At 41.2% G+C, this 21838-nt stretch overlaps 1 protein-coding gene across 20 annotated transcripts in view; it reads left to right on the top strand.

Moving 5' to 3' along the window:
- The window catches only part of kmt2ca (lysine (K)-specific methyltransferase 2Ca), a 495715-nt gene that overhangs the window by 402777 nt on the left and 71100 nt on the right, over positions 1 to 21838 (top strand). For 14 of the 20 annotated variants that reach the window (XM_069914823.1, XM_069914812.1, XM_069914813.1 and 11 more), the window contains 4 exons: positions 3767 to 3981; positions 9227 to 9300; positions 14624 to 14806; positions 19173 to 21251. In XM_069914823.1, the coding sequence (XP_069770924.1) occupies positions 3767 to 3981; positions 9227 to 9300; positions 14624 to 14806; positions 19173 to 21251 (2551 nt within the window). The remainder of the gene's footprint in view (positions 1 to 3766; positions 3982 to 9226; positions 9301 to 14623; positions 14807 to 19172; positions 21252 to 21838) is intronic. The other 6 variants (XM_069914818.1, XM_069914819.1, XM_069914827.1 and 3 more) reach the window with 2 other exon arrangements.

A 21838-nucleotide genomic window follows, 5' to 3' on the forward strand; every position in this document is an offset into this window, starting at 1 on the left:
ACACAGTTATTGCCAACTGATCTGAAAAGATTCCATTCATTCCCACTGTTTAGTCAGTTAGTTGTCTTTAATTCACGCTGCTATGTTATCCCCAGTCCCATGTCCCCTGGGATAATGACTCCTTTGAATACAAACATATAAATTAAAAGAAGTATTAGGTCATTTAGCACCTTGACTGTGCTCCATCATTCAGTTGGACCATGGCAGATCTAACACAGTTTTGCATCCTGACTACCCTGGTACTTTTTTCACCCACTTGCTTATCCTCACTTTTCTCTGACTGCATTAAAGATGACGTGCTTCCATAACTCTGAGGATAGAGTGCCAAAGGGTGGTAAATCTGTGGAATTTGTTGCCACAGACAGTTGTGGAGCCCATTATTGGGTGCATTTAAGGCAAAGATTGATAGGTTCTTGATTAGCCAGGACAAGGTCATGGGGAGAAGGTTAGGCAGTGGGGCCGAGTGGGAAAATGAATCAGCTCTATCTTTAATGGGTGACCTCTGTATTTAATCCTTGGTTATAGATTCTCCCACAAAAAAGGATTTGCTCCCCATCTGATCAATTGTTTCATTCTACTCTGTGAATGAATTTGGTGTGTCCTAACATCACTTTCATTTTAGCCAGCTGATTATTCTGCATTTATTTTATTTATTTGTTCGTAAATTTAGACACATGGCACGGCAACAGGCCTTTTCGGCCCACAAGTCCATGCTGCCCAATTACACCCAATTAACCTACAGCCCCTGTACGTTTTTGAAAGGTGGGAGGAAACCCATGGGGAGAACATACAAACTCCTTACAGACAGCACGGAATTCAAACCCAGGTCACTTGTGCTGTAACAGGATTTTCTTGACCATAAATAGCTCTAATGGGATTTAAATTCTCCTCATCAGTATTGCAAGTCTTAGAATAGTGGTCTTAGAGGCTTATAGCACAGAAATAGGCCTTTCGGCTCAACTTGTCTATGTCGACTACGTTGTTGAGCTAAGCTAGCCCCATTTACTTACGTTTGGCCAAATCCCTCAAACCTTTCCTATCCTTGTATCTGTCTACCATTGTCTAGTGAGACTTAATGTTTATGCTCCTGTGCTATTATAACCATTCTTCCGAGGCTTCCTTATTTTAATGTTAAATGTTGCCCTCTCATTGTGCAATGCTAAATTTAAAATAATTCATTCCCTAGTGAGTTCCTTGAAATACTTATCTAAGTAAAACATTTCAATTTATTTCATGAACTTGTACCTCTACTACAACAGTGGATTGTCCTGTCTAGAAAATCCCCTTAGATAAAAACACTTCTAATTTCTTGAAATCTTTTTCTACCTTCCCACTTACTGGGGGATATAATCTGTGCTCACCTGTGGCTTAACCCAAGTTGTATCTTGATTTTCAAAAAACAAGATCCTTTGAATCCCATCATTTGTTATTCAATCTAAATCTTTGCTTTTCGTGTATCAAATCACATAATCAAGTTTCCAAGGATATTTAGTTCCCAACCAAGATTACTCTTTCATGACTGAGATAAATTCATTATATTTCTATCCATGCTCATTTATCTTATTTGCATATATTTTTATTCTTTTGTACAGTTTTAATTATTTTTAAAATTCAAATTAGTCATGCAGCACTGTAACAGGCCAATTTGGCCCTACGAGTCCGTGCCGCCCAATTTACATCCTGTTAACCTACGCCTGGTACATTTTTGAGGAAACCAGAGCCTCCAGAGAAAACCCACACAGATACTGGGAGATAGTACAAACTCCTTACAGGCAGTGCAGGATTCAAATCCACGTCCAGACCCAGTTGCTGGAGCTGTAAAGTCGTTCTCCCAACTGTGCCGCCCATACATGGTGGCAATTTTTTGGATTCGCCCTTTGGTTAGTCACTAATATCTAATTATATAAATACTTTGTTTTTCCTTTTGACACACTGCTTATTTTTACCCAAATTACTAATCTGCAGGGTAAAACATAGAACACTACAGCATAGTACAGGCCCTTCAGCCCATGATGTTGCACTGATGTAAATAAACCTACTCAACAAGCCAAACCTTTCTAACCTAACAGTCATAACCCTCTATTTTTCTTGCATCCTTGTGCTTGGCTGAGTATTTTAAATGTCCCTATTCTACCAACCTTCACTACTCCCCCCACCCCCCCCCACCCCCCTCAGCAATGCATTCTAGGCAGCCACTACACTCTGTGTAAAACAAAAAAATGTACCCTGACATCTCCCCTAAACTTTCCTTCCAAACCTGAAACAGATACCCTTTGGTATTTGCTGGTGGCACTTTGGAAAAAGGTGCTGTAGTTACAGTCTTTTAACCATCATTCCTTTCATCTATCTCCCAAATAATGTTCTTATTTTCTTCTGCTTCTCATACTCCCTTGCTGCTCCTCCACCTCCACGCACCTCTACATAACAGGCTTTATTAATTTTATCCTCTATGCGCTCTTAGTTGTTGCATATGGTAGGTCACTGGCCTTTTCTCGGTTTAAGTGTGATCTGTTTCTGAACACAACTTTCATTTTCCTTGGAACTAATACTGAATCAAAATCTTTGCACCGAATAATACTCTTGCCATTCCAAATTTAATGTTCGAATCAATTTGTACTGATGATTTTATGTGTGTGGCTTTGGAAAGAATTCGGACATTATTGTCTCCAATGAACTTTCTTACAGAAGAATATCCGTATGGCCCACTATTCAATAACTTCATGGCTGATCTGGCCATGGATTCTGGTCCATTTACCTACCTGTTCCCATAACCTTTTATTTCCCTATTCTTCAAATATCTATATGTCTATGCCTTAATTACATTCAATGAGGCAACACCTCTTGCTTCTTTGGGCAAAAAATTCCACAGATTCACCACTATGGGTGAAATAGTTGTTCCTCATTTCAGTCTTAAATCTACTCTGAATCTTGAGGCTTATGTACCTTTGTAATGCCACCTGCCAGTGGAAACAATCTCCCTGCTTCTATTCTATCGTTTACATATCTCAAAAAGACCCCCCCCCCCCCTTATCCTTTTAATCTCCAATGAGTGTAGTCCCAGCTATTCTGAATAGTTGCAATGGAATCTCCCGACTTAGAAATTCTGTAGGAACTGGGATGTCATGTTGAAATTGTTTAAGGCATTGGTGAGGCCAAATTTGGAATATGGTGTGCTGTTTTTGTCACCGAGTAATACGAAGGACATCAACAAAATAGAGAGAATGCAGAGAAGATTTACAAGAATGTTGCCTGGATTTCAGGGTTTGAGTTACACGGAAAGGTTAAACAGGCTAGGACTTTATTCCCTGGAGTGTAGAAGATTGAGGGGTGATTTGATATTTAGAATTATGAGGAGAATAAATAGAGTAAAGATAGATAGGATTTTTTCCATTGAGACTTGGGGAGATTCAAACAAGAAGACATGGATTGAGATTGAAGGGGGAAAAGTTTAGGGGAAACATGAGGGGGAATTTCTTCACTCAGACGGTGGTGGGAGTGTGGAATGAGCTTCCAGCCTAAGTGGTAGATGTGGGCTTGATTTTAATATTTAAGGAAAGGTTGGATAGGTATGGGTTGGGTGTAGGTCAATGGGTCGAGGTGGGATAAGGTGTTCGCCGTGGATTAGAAGGGATGAACTGGCCTGTTTCTTTGCTGTAATTGTTATATGGTTATAATATTTGATATTATGGATTGCAGTTTTCAATTGATTATTTAGCATTTGCAATAGGGTGATTTAAACCTGTGTTTGACTGGTTCCATTTAATAGAGACAAGAACCATACTTTTAGACAAGTTGTTGGTGACGGTCCCAGCCCATGGGTGCCCTCTGCTCCAGCTGTGGAAGTAGAAGGAGACACACTAAACTATACACAACGGAGTACTCTGAAATGGGAGAAGGAAGAAGCTCTGGGAGAAATGGCAACAGTTGCTCCTGTTCTATACACAAACACAAACTTCCCAAATCTGAAAGAAGATTTTCCAGGTAATGCTAGCCAGCAGATCATATTTATCGATATAAGGAATGTAAACTGCAGAAGCTGGAAATCTGAAATAAAAACAGAAACTGCTGCAAATGCTTAGCAGGAGGGGAAAGATAAACCATTAATGTTTCCAATTGATTAATTGTTCTGACTGTTTACTACTTGTTTTTTGCAGCCATTTTCAAACATATAAACTCTTTGTTATTGCAAGGTAGAATATTTAAATAATGTGGGCTTAATTTGCTTTCAGATATTTTTACAAAATAAATGTTTGACAATCACTTCATCTTGCTGTCATTTAAAAGAAATATGTTTGATATATTCGCAGAAAAAGTTTGACTAAATATTTTTGCTTGATATAATTTTATGACAGCAGAAATATATAATTTAAATTATGATGAAAAAAATTGTGCTTATTTTATGGAATTCCTATTTTTCTTGTTAAAATGCACAAGGTGAGGACTTAAAGGAATAATAGTTACAAGATGCATGACACATGTACCTCTATTCTCTGCATAGTCCGTTGAATGGCTCAAAGCTTCTTAAATGTCACTAATGTATCTGCTTCCATCACTATTCCTGGCAACCTGTTCCAGGCACCCAACTCTCTCTGTAAAAAGGAAGCCCAGCACATCTTTTTTAAATGCTCACCCCCTCCCTCCACCACCTTAAATGTAAATCCTCTAGTATGTGACATTTTTACCCTGGAATAAAGATTCTGACCCTCTACCCAATCATTATCTCTCATAATTTTGTTAACTTCTACCAGCCTCGTGTGCTCCAGTGAAAACATCTCAAGTTTGTGTAATCTCTCCCCATAACACATGCCCTCTAAACCAGGCAACATCCTGATAAACTTCTTCTGTACCCTTTCCAAAGCCTTCACACTTTGCTGTAATGGCGAAAGCAGAATTGTGCACAATACTCCCACATGCGGCCTGAGCAAAATTTTATGGCTGATGCCAAACAGAAGGCAAAACTGTCCTTCAGTTCTACCAAAATGGATTCAGTCCCTGAATTCAGTGCTGAGTTCACCAGTCAAGTGGAGATCGAATGTGCAGGTCCGGAGGTTAGGAACACAATGTTTGTCAGCATTTCTCTTTGGAACCACTGGCTACAGAGGAGCATGATTGGTCCCGTGGATTCCACAGATCTAACCACATTCAAGAATCTTTTATTGTCCTGTAATAAAAATAATCGTGATATTACGCGAAATTGCCTTCAGTCTGCTGTAAGGCAGACAAAGATGTGCCAGCAGCAGAAACTGTCCAGCATCCCTTCCAGTCAGAGAAAGAAAAGCAAAAGTGAGCTCCTTCAGAGTCACCAAGTGTCTGTGGATTTGGCTCTGCCTCTGCACCACACAGATTGCAGTCCAAAGCACTGGCAACCTGAGATCCAGATCCAAACCTCTAACAGGATCAGGAAGCCTTCAGCGCCCAAGGCCCCTCGGGAGCCTGCACACCCTTGGCATCTTCTGGCATCCCAATTCCAATGCCTGGTACCCTTTCAACCAGTCTTCAGTAGCCCACAGTCTACATAGGCTCTCACCTCAAGTAGCCCACAGCCCTCCACCTTTGTGTTCTTCAGCCACAGAGCCCCTCACTGGTCTGCCGCCGTGGTCACTCATAGGGTTGTGCCTTCTGCTTCTCCTTTCCAAATGGAGGTTGTTCTTCGCGCTTTCTGGTGCTCTGAGCGAGTGCTTTGCTTCCCTGGAATCTGCAACCCATCAAGGCTGCTGCCTGCACAGGTGCCATCATGTGCCCAGACCCCCACAGCGCAGGATTTTAAAATAAAACACTGTTGGCTCCTTTAACAGGCTGTTTAAAGCCTGCACAGAGCCGTTGGTAATAGTATTGGGTGGAAGAACCCTGCAGAGGAGCGCTGTGTCTCTGCACCCTGCTCTCTTGCAGCTCTGACAACACCACCATTCCACTTCTCCGAAGGTCTCCAGACCTTTACTGATTAAAAGAAAGTGTGGGGTTAAACTGCAGTGTTGCAGTCGAGTCCAATAAACAAATGTGCTGGATGAAATTCAGCATGTCATGCAGCGTCCAGAGGAAGTAAAGGGCAACCAACATTTTGGCCTCAGGCCCTTCATCGGGTATAAGTAAAAACAGGCAGGTGCCTGAATAAAAGATAGGGGATGAGGGAGAAAAAAGGAAGGGGGAGGAACACGAGCTAACAGGTCATAGGTGGATGCAGGTGATGGTAGAAGAGAAAAAAAAGCTGAGAAGTGATGGGGAGAAGGTAGCTCTCTGATAGAAGAAGGAAGAGAAGGGGTTGGGGAGCTGGAGGATAGGAGAAAGAAGGAGAGGAAGGAGAGTCCTTAACAGAAATTGGAGGTTGATGTTTTAACATTTACTGATGGGGAAAAAAATTAATGTTTCTAGTAATTTATGCGATTGTATCAAATTTCCAACACAGAGGGTGGCAGTTGGCCGAAAGTGTACATGCAGATGAAAAAACAGCTATCTTCTACCTTCTTGAACATTCAAATAAGCCTTGATTCCAATGAGGGATTTTGTTCCCTATCACTGTTTCAGAAGGGAAATTCCAGACCCTACTATCCTCAGTGGATTTTTTAAATCTTTCTGATCCTTCCACCAGTTGCTATAAAACCATATTCCAGGCTCTTTTACCCCCTTTGCAAAGGAAAAAAAATGAGTCCATCCTATTTATTCTAGCTAGTATTTTATGCAACTTATTTAGATCCTTTGTCTCCTTTAATCTTTAAAAAAAACCCGTTTGCCCACTTCTTTCCTCTTGCCTATAGTTTTCCAGTCTTGTCAGCATCTTCATAAATGCCCTCTTCACCCTGTCCTGTTCATCAGAACCGAATGAAAGATCATTAACATGAAGCACTCCTCACAGACGTCTAACCTGCTGAGTATTTCCAGTATTATGTTTTCCTTCTCAGATTTCCAGAATTTGCAGTGTTTTATTTTCATTTGAACTTTAATGTGGCAAATTCCTTATTGCCAGGGAATAAAAAGCTTGATTTTAATCTTGCCTTTGACTTGTCAGCTCTTGATGTGTACCTAATTTTGTATGCACTTCTCAGTTTTCAATACCAGTTTCATGTGATTTTTTTTTGTTTTATTAATAGTATCTGGACACCAAACCACTGAATTTACATTGTACTATTTCCAAATTCATTCTGGTAACCATACTAATATTCCAAATTAGATTGCTGGATCAAATCTATGCAAGTGATCCAAGGTGAGATTTGGCAGATGTTGGATCATCAGTTGCCAATCCAATTGAGATTTAAATATCCATGCATAGAACCATAGTATGCTACAGCACAGAAAACAGGCCATTCAGCCTGTGGTCTGTGCCGACCACTATTCTGCTAGTCCCATTGACCTCCCATTCCATAATCCTCCAGACATTTTCCATCCATGTATTTATCTAATTTATTCTTAAAACTGAAGATCGAGCCTGCATTCAGGATATCAGATGGCAGATCATTCCACACTCCCACCACTCTCTGAGTGAAGAACTTTCCCCTAATGTTCCCCCTCAACTTTTCCCCTTTCATGTTAAAACTATGACCTCTCATATTTATCTCCCCCAATCTAAGTGGAAAAAGCCAATTCACATCCACTCTGTCTATATCTCCCATAATCTTGTAAACCTCTATCAAGTCTCCCTTCATTCTTCTTTGCTCCAAGGAATAAAGTCCTAACCTGTTTAATCTTTCCCTGTAACTCAACTCCTGAAGACCTGGCAACATCCTAGTAAATCTTCTCTGCACTCTTTCAATCATATTGATATTCTTCCTATAGTTAGGTGACCAGAACTGCACACAATATTCCAAATTTGGCCTCACCAATGTCTTAAACAATTTCAACACAACATCCCAACTCCTATACTCAATATTTTGATTTATAAAGGCTAAGATGCCAAAAGCTTTCTTTACAACCCTGCCCACCTACGACACCACCTTCAGGGAACAATGTATCTGTATTCCCAGATCTCTTTGCTCCTCCTCACTCCTCAGTGCCTTACTATTTATTGTCTATGCCCTACCTTGGTTTGCCTCTGTTAGGTAAAAACATCATGAGCTGGGAATGTAGAGGGAGTCACCCAGTGCTGGGCCGTAACAAGATGCAGTTGTGACCTTGTACTCTCAAGATAAGAGTGGGGATGACAAATTGATGTGCAGGAGGCTAGCAGAGAGGGACAGCAACAGTTTATTCATTGGACAATGTCATGGTATGATAATTTACTAAGTACGTATCCTAAGGTATATAAAAAACACCACTTGCTGATAACGGCAGAATGCGCCTTCTCCAACTAACACTGTTAGTTGCAAGTGTTACAATCCGGCAATAAAGAACAAAGAACCTTGATTTCGACTCAGTCTGGTGTTTGACTCACTCATTCATGAACAAAGCAGACCTAACACCTCCCAAAATTCAACACCTCACACTTGTCTGCATTGAACTCCATCTGCCATTAATTGGCCCATTCTCCCAGTTGGTCCAGATCCCTCTACAAGCATTGAAAATCTTCCTCGCTGTCCGCAACGCCTCCTATCTTTGTGTCATCAGCAAACTTGCTGATCCAATCTACCACATTATCATCCAGATCATTGATATAGACAACAAACAACAATGGTCCCAACACAGATCCCTGAGACAAACCACTCGTCACAGACCTCCAGTCTGAGAATCAACCATTCACTACCACTCTTTGTTTTCTCCCATTCAGCCAATTTTGAATCCAATTTACAACCTCTCCATGAATACCTAGTGTCTTAACCTTCTGAACTAACCTCCCATGTGGGCCCGACCTTGTCGAAGGCCTTACTAAAGTTCATGTAGATGAACACAGATATTCAGAGAGAAGCCATTTACGAAGATTACAGCCTTTCCTTCATCTACCTTCTTGGTAACCTCGAAAAAGTACAAGATTTGTTAAACACGACCTACCATGCACAAAGCCATGCTGACTGTCTTTAATAAGCCCATGGCTATCCAAACACCTATATGTCCTATCTCTCAGAACTCCTTCCAATCATTTACCTACTACTGATGTCAGTCTCACCGGCCTACAATTACCTGGTTTATTTTTGGAGCCTTTTTTAAACAATAGTTTAAACTATTGTAGGATTGCATTCGGCTGGAGTCAACAAGACCTTTTTTGTTTCTTGATATGGCATGCAAAAATCTTATTTCAGGAAAGAATGTTGGTCACTGAGTATTTGCAGCTCCTAATCTGGACAATCTCTGTTTGTTTCAGATTGGTCTACAAGAGTTAAACAAATTGCTAAACTGTGGAGGAAGGCAAGCTCTCAAGAGAGAGGCCCATACGTGGTAGGCACAATTTACTGTGTATGATCTCATACATTGAATATTGTGGTGACGTGACAAAGAGAACCTACTGATTTGTTTAACTTCACTTTTCATCAGTGCATTACAGTTTGGGTCTGAGCACTTTAACTTAAATGCAATAAAGTTTTAAGAGCAGTCGTTTTAATTTTGCTTACTGTACATTGCGAAAGCAGTTTAGTACTGTATGTACTTAATTATGAGCAATTGAATACAAGGTGGGGATTTTGAGTCTTTTACAGCTGTACAGCCTTGGAACCAGAGGTAAGAGAGTTTCACACCTTATTGGGGTATTAAGGGTCTTAAATATTGGGTACTTGAAATTATATTTGATGGTTTTTTTTTAAATAAAAAGAGTTTTGCAGGTAAATTTCAATTGTAACATTAGGGCAACTTATCAAAGTTGTGCGGCAAACAATGCTTCCTGACTAAAATAGTGATGTCATGAACTGTCATTTGCTGCATATTCCCCTTTATATCCATAATAATATGATCTTAAGCACTTGAATTTTTTTAAGGGAATGCAAGCAGAAACACCATGATTTGGTGTTCCTTGCTTTGTAGTGTGGAGAAATCATTTGGAAATGTTCATTTACCAACTGATAATAAATCTGCTTAATAAAGGTTGTATGAGATTTCAGTCAGGCCAACCTGAAGAAGTCTTTGACAAACTACCATCAATGTGTCCCATGCAAGACCAGAGGAGCCAACACCCTCGACCATATAACCATATACAGCACAGAACAGGCCAGTTTGGCCCTACTAGTCCATGCTGGAACAAATCCCCACCCTCCTTAAGGTTATCCTTATATGATTCATGACCTCCCCACTATTTTTCTTCACTTCAACTGGCACAATATTTTTTTCCCTAGTGAATACCGTGGAAAAGAAATCATTTAAAATTTCCCCCCATCTCCTCTGAATTTTTACTTAGCATACCCTCCCTATCTACAAGGGGTCCAATTCTATCCCTCACTAATCTTTTACTTTTAATGTACCTATAGAAACCCTTCGGATTTCTATAGGTGGACCATCACTACACCCGCCATGAAGAATGCCTACTGAGCCATATCACGACCGCACTCCGGCAAGTCTGATCACCTGGCTGTAGCTCTACTCCCAGCATACAAGCAGAGACAGTAGTGAAGACGACGAAAGTACAGTTGAGAGAGGCAGAGGAGCGTCTGCTGGACTGCCTTGAATGGGTGGACTGGAACATATTCAAGAACTTATCTATAGACTTCAATGAATATGCAAAAGGTGTCACTGACTTCATCAAGTCCTGCTTGGACGAGTGTGTGCCCAAGCACACATACAAGGTGTTCCTGGATGAATCAGCTGAGGGCAAGAACAAGGACGTTTAAGGCTGGGGATCTATATCTCTACAAGAAGACCAGGTACGACCTGTGGAAAGCCATATCTAAGGCAAAGTGACAATTCCGGAGGAAGCTAGAGACAGACAGCTATAGCAGGGAGTGCAGAACATTGCAGCTTGCAAAGGTGAGCACCATAGATGGCTATGATGCTTCATTACCTGATAAACTGAACACCTTCTATGCCCGCTTTGAGAAGAACCAAACAGTGCCAACTAGAATTCCTGTGATATCTGTCTCTGAGGATGATGTTAGAACATCAATCAAGAGGGTTAACCATCGCAAGGCATTAGACCCTGGCAGGGTACTGAAAATCTGCACCAACCAACTAGCCAGAGTGTTCACGGATATTTTCAACCTCTCAGTGCTGCGGTCAGAGGTTCCCACCTGCTTCAAAAGGGCATCAATCATCCTGGTGCCCAAGAAGAGTATTATGAGCTGCCTCAATGACTATCGCCCAGTTGCACTAACTTCTATTTGATGGAAATGCTTTGAGAGGCTGATCGTGGCCAGAATTAACACGAACCTAAGCAAAGATCTGGACCCACTGCAATTTGCCTATCATCATAATTGCTCCACAGCAGTTGCAATATCACTGGCTCTCCACTCATCTCTGGACCATCTTGAAAACAGCAACTCGTCAATAAAGCTGCTCTTCATCAACTACAGCTCAGCCTTCAATACCATTACTCCCTCAGTGCTAGTTAAGAAACTGCAAACTCTGAGCCTCTGTAACTTTCTAAGCCAGACAAATCACCTGGTCCTGATGATATGCATCCAAGGGTTCTGAAGGAAATGGCAGAAGTTATAGTTGATGCATTGGTGGTCATATACCAAAATTCCTTGGATTCTGGGCAAGTCCCGGCAGACTGGAAGACAGCAAATGTCACGCCACTTTTTAAGAAGGGATGTAGGCAGAAGACTGGAAATTATCGGCCAATTAGCTTGACTTCTGTAGTTGGAAAAATGCTTGAAGCTGTCATTAAAGATGAAATAGTGAAACTTTTGGAACGTAAGGGTTCAATCAGGCAGACCCAGCATGGTTTTAGAAAGGGAAGATCTTGTTTGACAAACTTGTTAAGATTCTTTGAGGATATAATGGGTGCGGTGGATAGAGGGGAACAGGTTGATGTTGTATATTTGGATTTCCAGAAAGCGTTTGATAAGGTGCCGCACAAGAGACTTCTCAGTAAGTTACAGGAAAGTGGAGTCCGGGGAAGTATATTGGCCTGGATTGAAAATTGGTTGTCTGACAGGAGGCAGAGAGTTGGGATAAATGGGAGTTTTTCAGGTTGGCAGAGAGTGGTAAGTGGGCTGTCGCAGGGGTCAGTGTTAGGCCCACAACTGTTCATCATTTACATTGATGACTTGGAGGAGGGGACAAAATGTGGTGTAGCCAAGTTTGCGGATGACACCAAATTGAGTGGAAGAGCAAATTGTAATGAGGATGTGGAGAGTCTGCAGATAGATATAGTTAAGCTGAATGAGTGGGCAAAGGTCTGGCAGATGGAGTACAATGTTAGTAAGTGTGAGGTTATCCACTTTGGCAAGAAAAATAAAAGAGCTGAATATTATTTAAAGGGTGAAAACCTACAGCATGCTGTTGTGCAGAGGGACTTGGGAGGGCTTGTGCATGAATCGCAAAAAGTTAGGTTGCAGGTGCAGCAGGTTATTAAGAAGGAAAATGGAATGATGGCCTTCATCGCTAGAGGAATTGAATTCAGGAATAGGGAGGTAATGTTGCAACTGTATAAGGTACTGGTGAGACCGCACCTGGAGTACTGTGTCCAGTTCTGGTCTCCATATTTGAGGAAGGATATACTGGCTTTGGAGACGGTCCAGAGGAGGTTTACTAGATTGATCCCTGGGATGAAGGGGTTGACTTATGATGAAAGATTAAATCATCTAGGATTGTATTCGCTCGAGTTCAGAAGAATGAGAGGAGATCTTATAGAAACATAGAGGATTATGAAGGGTATGGATAGGATAGATGTAGGAAGGTTTTTTGAGCTGGCCGGGGAATCTAAAACAAGAGGACACAGTCTCAAGATTCAGGGGAGTAGATTTAGGACAGAGATGAGGAAAAATAGTTTTTCCCAGAGAGTAGTGAATGTTTGGAATTCTTTAACCAGGGAAGTGGTTGAGGCTGCCTCATTAAACATATTTAAAATTCGGTTAGATAAATTTTTACATGATAGAGGAATTAGGGGATATGGGGAGAAGGCAGGTAGGTGGAGTTAGATCATAAGTTAGATCAGCCATGATCGTATTGAATGGCGGAGTAGGCTCGATGGGCCATTTTTGGCCTACTCCTGTTCCTACTTCCTATGTTCCTCAGACCACAGTCAGTACGAATTGGAAGCAAAGTCTCCTCCTCTCTGATTGCTACGGATGGGTGCTTAGTCCACTGCATTACTCATTATACACCCTCGACTGTGTTACCAGGCACATTTCCAATCCTATCTACGTTTGCCGATAACACCACAGTTGTCAACAAAATAACAAATGGAAAAGAGGAAGCGTACAGGAGGGAGATAGATCAGTTCTTTGAGTGGTATCACATCAACAACTTGCATTCAAGGTTAGCAAAACCAAGGAAATGATTGCGGACTTCAGAAGGGAGTCAGGGGAACAGGACCTAGTGCTCATTGAGGACTCAGTAGTGGAGAGGGTCAAGAACTTCAAATTCTTGGGTGTCAACATCTCTGAGGACTGTCCTGAAGCCTCCATGTTGATGCAGTCACGAAGAAGGCCCACCAATGGCTCCAATAGCTCAGTGGTTAGTACACTGGTCTTGTAAGCCAGGGGTCACGAGTTTGTTCCTCGCTAGGGCCCCATTTCTGTGAGGGGCGCTGGACAAAGTGGCGACTCTCTGTCTTCCTTACGATAGACAAAGTTAAAGAATCTCAGGTATGTTGCATTCTAAATGTAGTATTACATGACAATAATGCAACCTTAACCATTACTTTGCGAGATGCTTGAGGAGATTCGGTATGTCACTGAAGACTCAAAAACTTCTATAGGTATATCGTGGAGAGCATTCTGGCTGGTTGCATCACTGTCTGGTATGGAGGCACCAAATCTCAGGACAAGAAAAAACTCCAGAAAGTTGTTAACTCAGCCTGCGACATCACAGGCACCAGGCTTCACTTCATCAAGACCAACTGCATGAAGCAGTCTTAAAAAAGAGTTCATTGGCGTCCCAGGGTCCTAAGGCTGGGCACAGCCATCTCGATTCCTGTGCGCACGTACAGTGGGCTCATGTACTGGAGTTTAGTTGGCGCATGCGGGAGAGTTAAGCACCCTGATGATATTGAATTCACGCCCTTAACTCTCCCACATGCGCCAACCAATTACGTGTTCAACAAACAACAAGTCGGGAAAATGATTCTGAGGAGTAGCAATAATATTTAGGATGGGCCATCAGTTTGATTTTAAACCAGAGAAATGGGTGGCTTTCAGTGTTTCGTTCCATTGGTCATGTTTAAATTGTACAAATGAACAGCCATTCAATAGAAATGAAATGTCTACGATTACACCCGTATCTGCTGTTTGAAAATGAAATCTTTAATCATTTCACAAAATCATTCAGCTTTGTATATTTTGGAACTCTAGGATTACATTTGTTTTTCTTTTTAAATAATTAAATGTGTGCTTTTTGTTTTTATCTGTTTCTGATCTTTAAAAAATTTGTTCTGATAACCCTCTGCTTCAATTTAAAAATAGATTATTAAAATTGTAAAGCTTGCTTCGTTAGGAAAATAAAATTGGCTTGTGGTCTCTGGAGGTTTGAATTTTATTTAACAAGAGTTATTTTGCCAAGTGATGGGCAAACAAAATTATATTCTTAAATTATTTGCAATGATTGGATTTACTGTTTATGATGAAAAATTGGGAAAATAATTTTCATTTGCATCTTGTAATACAATTTTTAGCAAAAAGCAAGAGACAATCGGGCAGCACTGCGTATAAACAAAGTTCAAATGACCAGCGAATCTTTGAGAAGACAACAACAGGAATGCATTGACTCTGTATCTCGTCCTGATATCGACCTGCCATTTAAGGATCAAATGAAGCAAAAGGAATCAGAACATGAGCAGGAATGGAAGCTGAGACAGGTAATAATATTCCTATGAATTCTCAATAATTTGTGAACTCAAATTTGTGGGGTTTTTTTTAAACAATCCATTAACTATGGCGAAATTATTTCAATGCATATGGTGAGCATTTTTGCTTAAAGACCCATAATTAACCTAAACTTGTACAGCCTGGATTGACAGACATTAATTAGAAAATTAATGATTCAGATTCCAGAGTTCTCATCCAGATGTTTTGGAAGAAGCACCAAGTGTATGGGATTGAACAGGAAAGTCTGCAGATGCTATGAATTGGATGAAGTGTATGGGAGTGTTTTAGAGGATGCTTTCCTCCTTGATCAAGTTCATTGACATATTGTAATTGATCATGAAGTTTCATTCAAGGAACTTTGAAGATTCCATGACAATATGTTCCCCATTAATGTCAAATGACCAACCATTTATTTCTACTTTATCTTAAACATCTTCTCAATGGAAAGAATTTTTTTTCTCTCTGACCATGTTAGATGATTCTCCTGTTCCCCTAATGAGTATTTTTTGTACGTTTGTCAGGATGAAGATACCTTGTCTCCAAAAATAAAAATGCTGTTTTTCAATAAGATTTGTGCAAATTAGATTAGGGAAGAAAAGCATTTTGATAAGGAAAATTAAACTCTTCTGGATTTTCGGTTCTTCAAGCTGCTTGTTAACATTTACTTTCAATGTTTATCTAAAATAAATAAAATCTACAGATTTCAGGTCTTTTATTGTGTAATATGTCTGGTGAAATACCATGTAGCCAACTTCACAAGTTAAAGCAGAAATGTTTGTCATTGTGCCTGTGTCCTACAGCACTAAAACTGACGTGTATTTAATACTGGTATTGTCTTTCACTCATAACAGAAATTAGTCCAAATGATGTTTTATTAGAAATAATTGATTGTTAACGTCATCAACTTAATTCTGTTTCTCTTTCCACATTTGCTTTCTGACCTGCTGAGTGTTTCCTTCATTTTCTTTTTATTTAATTATTACCACTGAATTTCCCAGAACTAAATCTGATCCTGCTATTTTCCTTCTTGGAGTAAATGCAGAGTTTAGACACATAAAAATCACAAACTTCATCAACTCTTGGGTAATTAAAGTAATTCCAATGTTGATAATTCTCATATTTCTGTGTTTGTCTGAATATTTCTTCCTCTTTGCTTTCTTTTAATATAAAGTCCTTACAGTAACGGGAGAATATGGCAGGAGCCAGTAAGGGAGTTTAAGTTGTTGGGTATACAAGAAAAAGTTAGGATGAGCTTTCAGTAGATGATATGGACTCGCTGGAGCAAAGGGCCTGTTTTTGTACTGCATGGCTCTCTTCTGACTGTCAAACCAACATTTGGGTAGAAACCCCTGCTAGGGATTTTTTTGTATAGCTGCTTTCATCTTTGTATTTTTCAAACTTAAAAATTAACATAAATTGCACATTTCCAAGTGGTAAACTTAGAAATTATTAGAATCCTTTTTTTTAATAGAAGCATAATTGCATGAATTGTTCATATATTTTACTTGCTCCCAGCAAAATATTGGCAGGCTATCTTAAAAGCCGATTCATGAATACTCTCTTTTGCTTTCTGAACTATGCAGGACTAAATTCCTTTGGCTTGTATTTTGTAGGTGAAACAAGCAATAAGCCATCAATGCTATTTCAAATTTGATGTACCGTATTTTTACGCATATAATGCGCAGAAAATCATAATATGTGTAAAAATATTTTTGTATAACATGCTCACACATAAACACGAGGTTGTAGTATTCTAAATTCCGACTGTTAAAATCAATTTGCATTTAAAGAGACATGAGACAAAGCACATACCCATAAAAGCCACAGTTAATCTCCCACAATTAACACCCAATTAACTTCTCCAGAGGTGTCAATCGCCCCTTATATAGATGATATCCTGCTACAACACATTAACAAGCTTTGGAGAAGAATCAATTAAATAGATCGAAGACTTTAGAGTTTTAGAGTTAAGTCGGATTTTAATTCTAATGTTGTCTCAAATCATCGGCATTTGATATGTTAATCTGCTCCTTCAGGGTCGGGTCTGAGCAGTTAACATTAGGTGCTTTCAAGTTGCCTTGTAAAATGGGGTTAACTGGGTAATTTTCCCAGTTAGCACCCCACTAACAAGGCAGCTTCAAAGGGACCAACTCAGTCAGCATCGTCCAAAGTCAACCGGGTCCCTGCCCTACCTCGGAGGTAGTCAGGGAACCCAGTCATACTTACTCAGGACACGTTGACCAGCGGCTTGAACAGCAAAATGGCCAACCTGGTTACTCCTGTGACATCAGTGCTTACGTGCTGGTGTCACAATGAGGCCCTGGCGCAACCATCTGCGATGAAAGGAGGAGAGAGAGGGGTTACTGCCATGGGGAAGAATGGAGAGGGCTCGCTGCCACAGGGAAGAGAGAGAGAGGTTGGCTGCCGTGGGGGCAGAGGGGTTGGCTGCTGTGGGGAAGGGATTACTGCCGCAGGTGGAGGAGAGGAGAGGGGTCACTGCACGGGGGAGGGAAGCGGAGAGGGGTCGGCTGTCGCGTGGGTGGGGGGGGAGAGAGGAGAGGAGAGGGGTCGGCTCCCGCGGTGGGGAGAAGAGAGGGGTCGGCTGCTGTGGGTGGGGGGAGGAGAGGAGTTGCTGCCCCGTGGAAGGGAGAGGAGAGGGGTCATTGCCGCAGGGGAGGGAGGAGAGGAGAGGGGTCGCTGTCACAGGTGGGGGAGAGGAGAGGGGTCGCTGCTGCGGGGTAGAGGGGTCGGGTGCCGCAGGGGAGAGAGGAGAGGAGAAGGGTTGGCTGGCGGGGGGGAAGAGGAGAGGAGAGCGGTCGGATGCCGTGGGGGCAGAGGGGACGGCTCACACGGGTTTGGGGGGCACCGTTGACGGTGGGAGAGAGACTGACAGCTGATGGGGGGGATGGGGAAGACTAGTTTGCGCAACGCATCATTTACCATGTCATCACGGGGCCAGTATCCCCTTTAAATTGCCAGTTTGCTGGAGGCTCCTTTGACCCACTAATCGCACCTGGGTCCCAGGTGGGCTACCCGGGTTCTGCAGCTTAAAAGCACCTATTAATATGGTGCAGTGCCCTAGCCAGAATGTCCTGTTTATAGGAATGTCATGGCATTCAGTACAAAGAGAGATTCCCAAAATCAAAATTTCTCGCACCCGTTATTAATTGTGTCCATTCTTTCATTGCCACTATACGTTCTCATGCTCATTATAAATTGTCTTTTCTACGGCCGCTATAAATTGTGCCCATTCTTTCATTGCTGCTATTAGATTCTCATACTCGCTATTATATTCCCACGCTCGTTATAAATTGCCGGTGTGTCTTTCCACGGCCGCTATTGAGCGTGTTCTTTCGATGCCACTATTACATTCCCACGCCTGCTATAAATTGCTGGTTGGACTTTCCTACTCCCTCTATTGATTCTTTCAACATGTAAAAATAACGCACGGGGAGTGGGGTACCTTGTTTCTAAAATATGCATATAACGCACGCATTGTATGTTTAAAAATACAGTAATTATTTTTCTAGTTTGTCTATGATAGCTTTGAAAAATGGCATTGGACCTGCTATAAATTTTAAGCGGTAAGTTGAGCAGGAGTACTTGTATTTAAACAGAATAATTAATGATTGGATATTGAGTTTAAAATGTATTTACTTAATAATGACTTGTTTGATTTAAAAAGATTGGGGAAATGTTATAATAAAACACAAAAGCACATGAGGTTTATAAGCATCCCTAATCCTGCAAATTGTGCAACAAATGTGTACAATATGTGGGATTTCTAGCCTTTATCTTTCAGTATTTGCATGTTGAGTTTGCCAGAAAATCTAATATTCATACAGCACATAAATTGGCCTTTCCGCCTACCAATAGTTTTGCCCACTTACACCTTATTCTATTTGCATTAGATCTAATTCCTTCTAATCCTTGCCTGTTCAAGTGCATGTTTAAATGCCTTGTATATAGTCATTTGATCTGACGTTCACCATCTCCCTGGTTAGTGTGTTCCAGATATCATCCTCTGTGTATATAAAACAAATCTTAACTCTTGGATCCCCTTTAAAACTCAATTCTCTTCCCTTGAACCTATGCCCTTTTGTTTTTGATATCCCTAATATGTGAGAATAAAATTCTAATGGCCTTTCTCATCTATGCCAGTCACTCTTAGCCACCTTTGCCCTAGAGAGCCCAGTTTCTCCTTATAATTAAACATTTCCAATTTGGGCATCGTGCTGACTCTCTGCATCCTCTTCAGTGCAAGCTTATCCTTATACATAAATGAAATAGCTTTAATTGTAATTTTAAGGTGTCTGCTTCGATTCCACATTAGTCACGTGTCATTCAATTTATCAGTTTCTATTTCACGTTGTACCAAAACAGCAAATGCGTCAGAAGAGCAAACAACAAGCCAAGATTGAGGCTACGCAGAAACTGGAACAAGTAAAACATGAACAACAGCAACAACAACAACAGTTTGGATCCCAGCAATCAGCTCCTGGGGATGATTCCAACAGCCCTAAAGTTGGTGAACAGGACAATGAGCACTTGTCTCCTCTACAACAGTTGCCCAAAGAAGAGTTTTCAAGACCTCAGGTTCCCAGCACATCTGCATCAATATCATCAGATGATGTCTTCTTAAGACCTCAAGCACCCCCTCCAACCCCAACCAGGACACCTTTGCAGGATCCATTTACCCAACCTCAGACATCACAGCCTCAGTCAACACCGATGTATTCTCCAGTTGCAAATGGTTCCAGGCCATCATCTCCTTGGGACCCTTATGCAAAAATGGTTGGAACACCAAGACCACCACCAGTTGTGAGAAGAAATTCAGTGTCCTCTTTAGATTCCTGTGCTGTTTCTCAAGGTGTTTCTAGACCATCCACAGCTTCTGAACAGATAGAGAAAAATAGATCTTCATTAGTTAATGAATCCTTTGGTTCACCGGTACTAACCACCAGTGATCCTTATGCAAAAGCACCTGATACTCCCAGACCTGCCATGACTGCAACAACAGATCATTTTTCAAAGCCGTTAGGATTGACAAGACCTCCAGTAAATCCTGATTCATTAGGAAGTGTACCAATTGTGACTGATCCTTTTGCTAAACCTTCACTCAGGCCTGATATGTTCCCTAGAATTCAGATGCTACATAACAGAATGGTAACTCATGATCTTTATTCACGATCTCAACTGGCATCAGGTCCTGCAGGTAAAGAAGGTGGAAGTGGTCACTTGTTTAAGACACCACTGCTACCACTTCAGTCTCCGCAAGATCCTTATGCATCGGCGCCTGTAACTCCGAGACTTATTCCTGTTGATCCATTTGAAAAAACTGTATTGACCCCAAGATCTATGGATAACTTTCAACAGAACCCAGTGCAGCCTCAGTCCCAGGCAGTGGATCCATATGCTCAGCAACCACATACACCTCGTCCTGAGCCATATCCACATGGTCAGAGAATTCCCCGGCAGACCCAAGGTGACATGTTTGTTCAACCAGGATCAAGATCGAGATGTTCTCCTCAAGATTCTTATTCACACCCACCTGGTACCCCTCGTCCTGCAACTGATCCTTACGCGCAGCCCCCTGGAACACCTCATCCTGTAGCAGATCCTTATGCACAACCTCCTGGAACCCCTCGACCTGCCACTGATCCTTATGCACAGCCACCTTTAACTCCAAGGCCAGCTCCGGTTGATCCATATGCACAGCAACCGCATACACCAAGACCACCTCCACAGCAAACAGATTCATATTCCCAGCCACCTGGAACTCCAAGACCTGGACCTGGAGATCATTTTGTACAATCACCAGTCAGTCAGCGATATTCTGATCCATATGCACAGTCTTCTGCAACCCCAAGACCCATTGTTACTGATGACTTTTCACAACCTCCACAGTCTCCCAGACCCATTACTACAGAATCATTCGACCGGCAACCGTTGACAAGACCAAGTATGTTGGTAAATCAGGATTTATTCTTGCAATCACAAAACAACAGAGCCCCAAATATGCAAGATGCATTTGTACGACCTGCTGATCCACGTGGTCGAGCCCCTCAGAATTCCAGGCAAGCTGGATTGTCTGATGACCCGTTTTCACCCCGTGCACCATCACTGAGGGCAGTTGGAGATACATTTGGACATATGGTGCACGATCCATATGATCAACCACCAAGGACCCCAAGACCTCAAACCAATGACACATTTCCACAAGGAAGACTTAATCACGATATTAGTGATCAACAAGGACCTCCTCCATCAGATGCCCTGAATTTCAGCGCTTCCACAGAGTCTCCCATAAATTCACAAGGGCAGCAGTTTCATAATGTGCCTCCAACACAAGATCAAGTCCAATCAGTGTTGGCATCTGAAACTCAAAATAACACGAGCACAGGTCATATGGACACTGAAGAAAAACAAAGACAGGTAAAGAAAAAGTTAATGTTTTATTTTGATTAATTTTCAGTTAGTGATTAATAATGTATAAATAAAATACAAATACCTCCTCAATTCATGTGGAGACACACCGATAAAATGGAAGAAGAACAGAATAAGTTTGATTGCTTTTTAATTTCCTGTGATCATTTCTCAATTTATTAATTTGTTGCAATTTTTGGAACCCACCAGTTTACCATGGGACATAAAATGGTGTTGCCCAAGGAAAGACCATCCATAAAACTTTGTGGTACGAGAACTTTATAAAAATTAAAACACAGCCGGTGAAAGGTGACATTTAAAAGAAAAAGTTAATGAGATGAACTAATTTCACTTCAGCCAGAACAAATGGAAGTGAATTCATGCAATTTGGATATTATTCAAAATTTAAGTTAAAGCAATAGGGTTTACCAGTATGGATATTATTCAAAATGAAAGATAAAGCAATAGGGTTTACCAGTATGGATATTATTCAAAATGAAAGATAAAGCAATGGGGTTTACCAGAATGGATATTATTCAAAATTTAAGTTAAAGCAATAGGGTTTACCAGGAGGACCACGCATTCGAAATTATTCT

Source organism: Narcine bancroftii, chromosome 1 (genome assembly GCF_036971445.1).
Source record: "Narcine bancroftii isolate sNarBan1 chromosome 1, sNarBan1.hap1, whole genome shotgun sequence".
Classification (NCBI taxonomy): domain Eukaryota; kingdom Metazoa; phylum Chordata; class Chondrichthyes; order Torpediniformes; family Narcinidae; genus Narcine; species Narcine bancroftii.